The sequence below is a fragment of the Athene cunicularia genome, assembly GCF_003259725.1.
Source record: "Athene cunicularia isolate RWA chromosome 12 unlocalized genomic scaffold, athCun1 chr12_part1, whole genome shotgun sequence".
Classification (NCBI taxonomy): Eukaryota; Metazoa; Chordata; class Aves; order Strigiformes; family Strigidae; genus Athene; species Athene cunicularia.
In genome coordinates, this window is record NW_020799116.1 from 996,615 (window position 1) to 1,008,762 (window position 12,148).

The 12,148-nt window shown below is 39.0% G+C and overlaps 1 protein-coding gene across 1 annotated transcript; it reads right to left on the minus strand.

The window, feature by feature from the left end:
• Nucleotides 1-1,138: 1,138 nt before the first annotated feature.
• Nucleotides 1,139-11,763, minus strand: SEC61A1 (Sec61 translocon alpha 1 subunit; the record flags this gene model as incomplete). The annotated part of the gene is made up of 11 exons (XM_026857630.1): nucleotides 1,139-3,484; nucleotides 4,422-4,498; nucleotides 6,057-6,248; nucleotides 6,670-6,867; nucleotides 7,510-7,670; nucleotides 8,506-8,659; nucleotides 8,877-8,986; nucleotides 9,771-9,902; nucleotides 10,786-10,864; nucleotides 10,965-11,030; nucleotides 11,689-11,763. Coding segments are annotated over 11 exons (1,431 nt in total), but the record flags the coding sequence as incomplete, so codon positions are not given.
• Between the last annotated feature and the right edge of the window lie 385 nt (nucleotides 11,764-12,148).

Below are 12,148 nucleotides of genomic sequence, written 5' to 3' on the forward strand. Positions count from 1 at the left end.
AATGCAGGGACAGGGTTATCCCCAGAAGTCATCATGGGAGCACAGCCATGAAACGTTTCACAGGCTAAAGCAACAACCTTTATAGTTGCAGCCAAAAGAACTTTCTTTTAAACAAAAAAAATATCCCTGAACAACAAACAAAATGTTCAACTAATTAGGAAAAAAAAGTCCCTTTGTTTGCCATCTCAAAGTTATATGGAGATAGGCTCTAGGAATAAGTGAGCTAAAATAAACTAGATGGTTTGTAAGGCTTCCTGAGTAACAGGGACAAAATTCAAGCATCCAGCGCTTAAAGTGCTACTGGCACAAGTTTTCACATGAAACAACCTACAGTGCAGAAGAAAAGGCTATGCAAAGAACTTTGCACTTAACACACCACCAGCAGAAGGGATCTCAAACTTTGCCTTGGTGCTGATATTCTACCTTGCTGTCTTGTGGAGAACTCCTCACACCTACAGTGACTTCAGCTACTTCTGTGACTGTATGCGTGATGGTGTAACATTCCTACAGCAACCACAGTTATTATTAACACGAAGTTCCTGGGGAAAAATAAAAACAGCAAGGGAGAAATCAAGCTGTTGTTTAAAACTACTTCATACAGAACCAAAAATCTTGGCTGAACATCTTGCATCCAGCACCAGTATTTTAAATAAATTTGCTTCCAATATTAGTATATTTCTGTTTCAGGAAGAAGGAACATTTTTTTCTTACTCCGACTGAAGTTTAAAAACTCAAGAGGGCAAAAACAGTATGGGGAGTATCAGCAGCTTTGTGTTTTGCTGTTTCAAATAATAGCCTGTGCCTACTATCACGCTACAAAAAACTGGCACTGCATTTCACACGGAAATACACTTTTTGGTGAACTGACGCACCATTACCTCACTCCCCCACTACTGACTTGGGCAGCACCTTCTGAATTGCAACTCTTCTAGAACAGGAAAGCCCAGAGGAATGGTTAAGGGTCTGTTCTTTTGGCAACCTACTGCTGAGAGAAGACCTTGGAGCAAATACAACTTGTCTTTATTGTACCCTGACACCCTGAGCAGCTGTTTTGAGAAGGATCACTTACACAGTCTCCTAGGCAGGTAACGCATTAGAATTGTAGCAGCATTCAAAGCATTGAAAGCCAGGCACTAGCTCCAAAGATGTACTTTATTTCATTATAAAGCAGACTGTCGAGGCATTATTTCTTTTTGTGAACATCCACCGTGTATGACCAGCAGGTCCTGCTTCGAGGACATAGCTGCTTGATAACAGACAAAGGTTTCACCACTAGACAACAAAAATACAGATGCGTAGAACAAGTGCTGCTTAGACACTGGAGAGCTAACAGTCTAAACTGCAACCAGTTCAAACAGATATGACCAAAAATACATGTACAGCTCCAGCCCAGCCAGAGCCGCGTGCCCAAAAGTGGAGTCCTTTTATTTCAAACCAAAATTCATATTGGGCTTCCTGGAAAAACACCACAGAAAAAATCCCCAAAGCAGAACCACCACACCACGCTCCTTCCCTCTCCTTTTAAAGTCACTTTTTAACCATCCCTTATTTCACATCAAAATTGTGCTGTGGCATACCAGTACTTAATCAAAGACAGAAAAATTATTGAACATGGTGTGAAGTAATAAGTGAATGGTTGGCAGTGAGCACTTTATCCTCATACTTTTGTTCCTTTTACACTTGTGATCCTCACCCCAGGAGTTCCACTTTTATTGATAGGTATGTCTCATCCCAAATTTGCAGGTTTCTCACGGATTTGGTATTTGAGCTCAGTGCATTAACCAGGGTTTCTGGGGGTCATCTGTGCTCCTTGGGTACGTAACGGAGTCCCATCACTCCAAGCAGAAACAGGAATTGATATACCGTCAGCCAACATGCAGAAATGCACAGGAGGCATGTTGATGCTGTGTAGAGGAACATCCCAACATGACAGCTCCTCATTCTGGTTTCCACGTCGTCCAATACTGATTGAGGAAAAGTGTATTGACAAGACTCGTACACAAATATCTGCATTTGGTCCTAGGCACCTTATTAGTACTGACAATCGAAATTAAGATGGAAAATTAAGTACTACTCCGGTCCATTAAATCCTTTTACTGTAACTTCTCCCATTTGAAAGTGTAATCTTCAAATAAAGGAGTCCGAATACCTTCTGAAAAAGTACTTTTCTATGCATCATTCAAGTCACTGAGAACAGAGGATGGAAAAGCCTCCTACACAAGCAACTTGGAGTTATCTGACAAGGGTCTCGTATCTAGATCTATAGAAATAGACAATTAACATACATTCTTTTCACACTCCCTTGTGAGATAATGAGACTCAAAGTTCACTAGATATGAGTAGTCAGATAACATCCTGATTGCTATGAGACCAGAATTTATTATCAGTGAGAGAAACTTTAGCAAAGAGCACAAGCGATTTGCATCGAAACAGCTATAACATCAATTTCTTTCAGCTAGCATCAGAACTAGAAGCACTACCCCTAACGGCAATGAAAACTAATTAGAAAGATTTATAAAGCTGCCAGATGACCAAGTTTCAAAGTTGCAACTCTTAGGCACAGACTCTGGCAGAATCTCGACTGACCTGAGTTTTCTGCTTATGGAGGAGGGGTGGTGGGAAAGAACATATTCCTTCCTTATACAGAAACTCGACAACAGTCTCAAGCCAATATTCAACACCTGACAAGGTCTAGCGTAGTAATTACAAGACAAAAACATTTGGAATTAGAGATATCATATAGTAAAAAGAAACAACTGCCTTCCAGATCTGCCATACTGGAAAAAAAAAAAAAACAACACAAAACTGAATGTATTAAACACTTTTTGTGCTTACAACCGTAATTATGGAACTTGAGCATTAGAGGGAGAGACTTTTCTCACCACTACTGCAAAGGAACTGCAAAACAAGATAAATGGAAAAAAAAAATCCCTTCCAAACACTCATTTAGCGAACATTTATTAAAACCTGTAAAGGCTTCAGGTATACTAAATTTGAAAGGGCCTTAAAAAAATTTTCAAGAGTCATTGAACTAAACCCAATTCAGAAAGCTGATTCTCCTAACATGTAATTAAAAAACAATTTTATTTAAAAAAATTTTTTGCACATTTTTCCTCATCAATTTATAAAATGCAAACAGTATGCTAGAAAAGTTTCAACATAAGGGAATGCGCTTTGGAAACATTATTAAAATATGTGATCCTATAGAATGACATCAAGTTTATGTTACTTCTTTTCACCTGACTGGCTATTTGAGAGTGTTCCTCCCCTCTTTCCCAGGTCCATGAGAAGCTAGGTTTAGAAAAGAAGAGCTCCCATACTGCCAACTTCACTCTGTTCCTTTACAAAAATTTCAAAGTACTGATAAATGATAGTGACAGCAAGCAAAATTCCAGTTCCAGACCCAATTGCCCCAAGGAAGTCTGCCAACACAGAGAGGGCACCAATACAGAGACCACCAAATGCAGCAGCTGTAGGGATGTACCTGTAAAACACAAAATGAGCACAGAAAAGGTGCTATTAGTTTGCTCAAGATATTAACAAATACACCGGGGTTAATGGTATAGGGGATCTATGGCAAAACAGCTAAATCAGAGACAAGTTTGTTTCTAGAAAACCAATCCCACCGAAAATAGAAAGAACACTACCGAGATAATCCAACCAGGTGGTCAAAAAAAACAAGAATGAAATTACATGAATGGGAAAAAAGTCAATGGCAGAATGCTCTCTCCTCTCGTGGGTCTACAATCCAAGATAAGGAACATGCAATAGTACCAGAATACAAGGCAAGGAAATAAACTCAACCTCACTAAGGTGAAAAAAATGCTAAGCTAAGAAGAGAAAGTATTACAGTCTACCATGCAATTAAGCACAAAGATTAACCTTATGGTTACTAGCTCTTACAGTCATTTGGAGATAACTGAAATCTAAAGTTATAACATGTCTGTAACATGAAGGGTGCATAGGTCCTACACGCTGCAATTAGAAAACAAGACTAGACACCAAGCCCTGCCTACCTCTGCACCTAGTAGATTTAACTAACTACTTGTCTTGTCTACATGAAAACAGTACTCAAGACATTTCACATTAAAAGTTACAGTAAAAAAAAACAAACTTCTGCATCAGTTTGAAGTAGAAAGTACGCTCAAATAGTAATTTTTAGCTACCCTATAAAAAGTATAAAAATGAAAAATCTAACAGGAACACACAAGCCCCAGAATTTAAGGCACACTCTCTAATTTTAAGGCAAGAATACGCTGCACTGTACAAGTCTTCCATTAATGAGACAAAATTCTGCCTCACACATTTAACATTGAAGCCAAAAGAGTATCTGTGTTCCAGAAAATGGAAGTCGAAACAAAATTTGCCACGTGTTTCCATGTCACGCTTTGCGTAACTAGCCCGTGAAAGGCGCAGCTCACCTGTTTAGTTCATGTACCATTGAAGTTTCTCTGTGGCCTCGCATTACCATTTGTTGTTCTTTCAACTGTTTGGCAACCTGTATTGAATCAAGGAATGGAGCAAGTAAGTTTAGGGTCGTTTGCCACGGCCACCCAACTTAGTACTAGGGGAAAACAGAAGCCATTTCAGTAAACAGGGGTGTGTTTGGGTTTTTTGGTATTGTTTTTTACATTATTCATTTGAGTTTCAAATATCCAGTATTTTAACTTCAAATAGATTGTAGTCACAGGCACTTTTCCACACTGTCTATTACATGAAGCTTTTTGGATAACTCTAGTCCTACCGCAAAAAGGAAAATCTGGAAGTTGGTGGGCTCTCACACACGTAATTCAAGGTAGTTTTGCCACCTACCCTTCTCCTGGTTAGGGTTTAGTAGATGTTAGCAAAACCATCCCATCCTATGAAGCATCCACTCCAGTTCCCCACACTCAGCTGAGCTAAGCACTTATGTGTGGGCCAGATTAGAAGCTGTATGACTTAGAAAAAATCCCTTCCTAGAACATTATTTTTAAATTGGATTTCTGCAATTGTACAGCGTTACAATAGAGCCCTGCAAGCATTTGACTAACAACTGAGGCGAACTTCAAAGTCCAGCAGGGGAACTTCTGAAGGTGCTTGTCACTGAATCTAATATACTAAGAAAACAATTCCAGATGATTAAGCCACCAGTCTTCCACTATATAGCGAATATCAATTTCTGCTTCTGGCCTTGTTTACATGGACTTTATTCAGTATCAGGAAAGGATATTAAAGTCCTAAAAGCTGTACGTTGGTTTATAGTGAAATAAAAATCTGGCTATACATGGCTGGGAATGCCTCCCTGCACGCCTGACGACAGCCAGCCAGATGCAAGTCCAAAACAAGAGAGCGCTCACACTGCTACAGTAACTGTGCAGCTATTACATATTTGTTAAAGAATGGATGAAACCATTCCATATGGCTGCCAAACTTGATTTCCTACCCAAAACCACACAATACAAACACCCCACAATGACAACTATTTTCCATCTTGTTTTCCAATTCCAATTGCAGAGTGATACAGTTGCTGAATATCAAATATCCTGTAGCAAATGCAAATTTCGAGAAGCTAGGCTCAGCTACATTAATGCACTGCACTATATTCTCTGTCATCACGCTCTCAAGTTAAAAATAACAACCTCTGGTTAATTTTCCCCAAAAAGAAGTGTCTATGCCAGGCATGAGTATTCAAGTTTTATCTGCAAGTTCTTAAGTGACAGCTACCTTGCACATGGTGCATCTGACATTTGGCACTGGAAGAGTTTCTACCTTTCCTGCCCTCACACTGATCAGATGTTACACGGCAAGGTTCAAAAATTTCCTAACGCAAATGAAAGCAACTGAGTTGTGTTTATTGTTGCTTCTGAAAAAGCAGTAAACAGGGAAAAAATTAGCCCCATTCTGCTCTCATCCTCCTCACTTACAAAAAAGACATAGTCACTGTTTATACAAATGGTAAATATAACCAACAAGTTTACCAGCGTAACAGCTATTTCAGAAGAAAGTCAGTCTTACTCTTACAACAGCCCATCTGTTTTCATCATGTAAGCTTACAGGATTTATCATTTTAAACTTACATCTTTGGCAGAGGAGCCAGAGACTTCAATCCATGTCTTGGAGAAGAAAGCACAGGAGCCCAACATAAATACAATATAAACTACTGCATGTACAGGGTCTTCTAACACTGAAGAAAAGGACTCTGGAGGTGACAGATAATAACAAAGTCCACCAACGGGATAAGCACGAGCAGGGCCTCCAGATGATGTGTCCTAGAAGGAGGAAGCAAGCAGTCACCAAAACGTTCTCACTATTCCTTAGCCCTTCAGCTAAGCCTGGGTTTGCATCACCTTCAAGTCACTCTGTATCTTTACCACTACAGCAGCACACAAAGATTCCCCTTTCCTATCACAAGGAGTTTCTAAAGTGGACATGGAATACAGTAAGGAACAGCAAAAATACCTAGGACAAAGAACAGCCCAAGGTAAAAGGTAAATGGAGACCTAACATCTACACTCATCACAGCAGGTCTCCTACTCTACCATTAATTTAAACAGATTACTAATTTAGGAGTTTCAACGTGCATGACCTCCTGTAGAAGAGTGCCTGAATATTCAGAGAGACCATGTCTTCAATCATGCACTTTAATGGTGCTCTTATACGGCTCTATGCAAGATTAGAAGAAATACTCACAGACCAGGTGCCCAGCAGGCTAACCAGTAAGTTGCCACTGAAACGAGCAGAAAGCATCTGGGAGATGACGTACAAGTTTGACACCAGGGCAGACTGAAGAATAATGGGAATGTTGGAAGTATAGAACAGCTTGATAGGGTAGGTGTTGTACTGGCCACGGTAGCGAGCAGATTTGATAGGAAGATCCACTCTGAAGCCCTGAAAAGTTTTCAAAAGAAATTCCTCCATTATATCTGGAAGTGAACCCATATCACAGGTCATAAATTGCAAGTGCAAGGCCTTGACAGCAATAGAAAAAAAACCTGCAGTCATTCTGTGTAAGTACACACACTCTATCCAGAGGGCTAATCATGCAAACACTTCTGCAAAGGGCCTGGAAGCCTGCAGGGCTGTCTAAACACACACATTTCAGAAAGCACAAAAGAGAGAATCACAAGAAACTGGAAGTTTCAAGAAGACCGAACAAGAGCATCCAGGGAAAGAAACATTAAACCCTTCTATATTCTTCCTCAGTTTGCTGCAACAACACAGTAAGAGACACACAGGCTTAAAGACTTCAAAATATCTTCCAGCAAAAAGCAAGAGCATTTGAGTTAGGCAGTACTACATCTGGGTTTTTTTCAGAGATCAAAGTAGGTCTCAAGTCTTTTGGGCAGTTACAGTAAGTGTGGAAACTGATTAAGCAAAGCTAGTGTTAAACGAACATCCAGATGTTGCAGGTACAAAAACTGACTCTTCTGAAGGCACTAGAAAGTGAAAATATAACTTTCTGTAGAAGGAAGCAGATTACAGATCGACTTCCATACAAACAATTTTATAATCCTCTGTATTCCAACTGACCTGGAAATAAATTACAATAGCAAAGACAAAGATGGTGGCAATCAGATTCATGAGGTTGGGGAGATTCTGACGGTAAAAGGCCTCACGAAGAGCTCTGACTTTGTCTGTACGAGTGGCCAGGAGATGGAACAGTGCAATGATGGCTCCCTCAAATTCCATGCCTGGGAAAGGAAAAGAAAAAACAAGTTAGGTGTGCTGTGATTATCTCCAAACTTCAGTGCTTTGTCCCATTAGGCATACTTCTGAACTACAGGATTCAAAATGGGATTTCTCCAAGTCTTTTGTATCTTGAGCATGCTCTCAAGACTTCTACTACTGTCGTCTTGCATATCATCTCTGTTATTTTGAAGATTTTTTATTTTAAATCCCCCTATAGTGGCCCCAAAACTAAATCATAACCCAACAATCAAATGGACTAACTTTAATGGTCTCTAGAAACATTGACATTCACCAAGTTCTTTCCCCCTTTCCTCTTCTGAAAAAAAAATTTAAGAATGAGGGAAGCAGCATCCTTTCTAGTTTTATTCATAGTGAGACATGAGTTTTGTTTGCGTGACAGCAGACGTGATAACCTGACTTATGTTTTCTATTACACAGCACCAAACAAGATCACCTCCTGTCAGGTTTGGAGAATAAAGTCTTTGGGACAAAGAGTAAGAAATACAAGGAGCAGAAAGAAACAGATGGTATTTGTCAGTAAGCTGGGCAGCAACCATAATACAATGGCAGTCTACCATCATCGAGTTTTTATGGAGGCACTGTAGGGAATTCATATTCAGGAAATATTTTTTGAGATACTACAAAACTAAAAAGAAATGTCTTTGCACTTGCACCTTGCATAGGAGCACTTGCTGCATTAGCAAATTCAGTACATGGCAACTACATGGCTGAGATGCTAGTAACAGCATTTGGCACTGAAGTTAACATACTGCCAAAAAAAAGATTTTGCCTTTTTGTATGTAATTTTTGTACAGAAAATGGACTACACCACATTACCTCGTCCTGTGTTCACTGTGGTGGGGCTGAATGCTTTCCACACAATAGTCTCACAGATATTGGTAGCAATGAAGAGAGAGATGCCGGAACCAAGACCATATCCTTTCTGTAGGAGCTCATCCAAGAGCAGAACTATCAATCCAGCAACAAAAAGCTAGAGTAAGAGAAGAAACACAGACTTAACCCCATCTCCTTTTAATTTCTGTTAAAATAACGACTTGCACTAAGAGATAAGGAAAGACTATATATTTACGTCTGAGGAAGCAGGCACACTTTGATCTTTTTTCTCTTCATGTGGGGCAAGCAGTTCCATAAGGCTGATTTTTTTGACCCTTTCAGAGGGAGAGTAAGTAGAGAGGATGAGAAATTACCTGAATTGTGATGAGCAAGCAGATACCAGCACCCATCTCAGATGGGTCTCCATACATTCCAGTCATTACATAGACGATGGACTGTCCGATGGTAATGATCATTCCAAACACTGTACAATGAAAAGAAAAAAAGTATGTATTTATTCTGGAGATTTATGTCAGTGGACAATTGGAGAAATACAAATCCCTTATTTTCAGAGAAAGTTGGGGAGGAATACAAACGTCACAGGACATTTAAATTCAAGGGTGTTAGGTCTGTTGTCTGAAATATACAGATAGTTCAGAAACAAATATACTTAGAAGCAAGTGGCTTTGGTTACTGAAGATTACTTTAGATACTGAAAACTCTGAGGGTGCTAAGATATTACCTTAGCAATTTATGGTTATTTTTTCCAGTAAACAGATCAGATGTGTGGTACAGCATCAAAGAGCTAAAGAATACTCAAATTTTTCTGGAAGTCATTTATCAACTAAGCACAGAGGTCTCTAATTGCTGAGAAAGAACCATGCTTGAAACTGCAAAGTAAAAACAACTACAACGAATAATATGAATCAATATTAACTTTTTTAGGTTAACACTGACCAACACCATTCAGAGGCTGGGTCCCCACAGTCTATGCACTGCCCAGTTTATCCAGTGAGATTAGAGCAGCAATGTCAGCTGCACAGACACTTTTCCTTTTCAAACTTTCCTGAAGCTTAACAGCTACCCAGTCAGAGCACAGCCCCTCAGAGACTGATGAAACCCAAAAAATCTGTAGCACAACATGAACACGTAGCATGAGATAAACCCATATATCTGACTCCAGCATTCACCACATGGTAAGTTTACACCTTCTATTGTTAGGGTTAGATACTTTAAAACATCAGTCTTTAATACCAGCTGTTACTCACGTTTCTGTGCTCCATTGAAGAGAGCTCTGTCCTTTGGGGTGTCACCAACTTCAATTATCTTGGCACCTGCCAAGAGCTGCATGATGAGCCCAGAAGTGACAATAGGTGAAATGCCCAGCTCCATCAACGTACCTGCCAGACACAACAATGAAAGGAAGTAATGGGGTGTAGCATACCCAGGCACTTTTGAAGTTCAAAGCTTGCTTTTTCCACCCTTTACATCATCATAGAGAAGATATAAAACTCCAAGACTCTGTAAATGTAAAAGGTTTCAATGATAACAGAAGCAGTCTGATAAGGAACACAGTACTCCTCAGTGCCTTAAAGAATATGTTTGCTGGAAGACACTCTTGCTGTCAGGAACAAATTTGCATAAAACAAGGTAGGAATGTGCTTTCTGCCTTTGACAGTCAGTCACTTTATTATTTGTAATTTTAAACAGGAAAACCCAAACTTTTTTCAAGACTGCACCAAGTTACTTGCATGCATATACGCACATCTCATTAGGATATAAACTGACAGACAGCCCAAATGATAAAGTGAACTCAGGAAACTGTCACCATTTTTAAGTCATACCTATATTAGAAAGCCTCTATAAGAAACCAAAATTTATACAAACTATCATGAATTTCAATCTTCTCTGAGACAAACTTAAAGATGTCACCCAGAAAACCAGTCTGAAACGCAAACCAAAAAGCTTGAAATATGTACAGAAGATTGCAACAGCAGCCATACAGGTAATTAAAAACTGTCTCTTCCCTAATCCTTTTCCCTCCAAAATGGTCCTTATTTTGTACATACTAGATTGCACACAGCCAGCCATAAACTCATTTTGTCCACAAAGTTGTGCCTTTCCCAAAGCCACACTGGTTTATGATTTTACATAATATACAAAATGACTTTTCCCTCTCTAATTCAGTTTTTATCTACATTAAAATAGAATGCAAGGTAAGAACGAATCCAAAACCATTTCAATTCAAGCTAAATAAACGTCCTCCTGAAAGACTGACCATACCTCTATTTGATGCCAAAATCACTCTCATCCAGTAGAAAGGATCTGCTGAGTCTGACGACATGATCCCAAACAAGGGAATCTGTGTTTCCAACCAACAGAGGAAAACAGGATTAAATTAGACTTCAAAACGTCCTTTACACATTTCAGCTCTTCCTTACAAACAAGAGGAAGAAACATACCTGGCAGCATACTAAAAAGATGAAGAGTGTGATGGCTGTCCATAGTACCTTTTCTTTAAACTGAATCTAAAGGAAAAAAACAAAACCAAAAACCAACGACCAAAGGTGATAAAGCTGTCAAGGTAACAAGATCTAGTCAATCAGGCAAGCTTTCATAGTTGCTAAAGCACATGTGATTTTCTTGTGAAAGGTCAAATTACAGGACATCCTAAAGAAAATAACTTGTTGTTCATCCCTTTTATATTATATAAGGCCAAGGAAAATTACAAAGATCTATTGAAAGTTTAATCGAAATAAAGATGTTTATGCCAACGGAAGGTAATTCTAGTACTTCCACAGAAATGAGTTTTACATGTTTGTAAGAAAGAGCTTCTGGTGAGAAAAAAAACCAACAACACAGAGAAGCTTCCCTTAGCAAATAATCTTAGATTAGAACTTAAGAAGCAAAGATTTTCAAGTTGCTGTTTTAAACTACCCCAGTACGTACTGCTTTCAACACCTCACCACTCACTGCCACGGCACAACTGCATCGGCACAACTGCATTCACCAGCAAACACACCCTTGTACATCCCCATGTACCAGACAGCACCCCACTCAAACCAATCCTGCCTAAAGCTGCCATTCTCCCAACAGGAAAAAATCCACACATCCCACAAATGCAAACTAAGCTGTAAACATTTTATATTACACAAATACTCCGTGAAGAAAATTTTATTAACTTACCTTCCGTTCTGGCTTTTGGATTTCAGGCAAGATAACACAGAAGGGCTTGATTACTTCAAGAAATTTGACTGTTAAAATTAAAATTAGTTAAAAGACAAAGTGAGCACACAGATACAAAGAACACTGAGAAAAGGTCAAGTGAAGTTGAATTTGGACATGTACTTTATATATTAAAAGTCTCAGTTAAGGATAAAGATTTGTTGTTGTGGATTTTTTTTTAATTATTATCTGTTCTAAACATACAGAGATTCAGCTAGTATGGTGTAAGTACAGTATGGACTGGAAACAGAAGAAAAAAGTGTCATGAGTTTTATCATTTTACCAAGTAGGTTGACAGTACAAAAAAACCCCAAACATGTCATTGTTTTGCATGAGTTTACCAATACCCTTGAATATCTATTTCCTAATAGCTTCTCCCCCAGCCTGAGAAACACAATACCCAAGATAGCTTAAGTCAGGT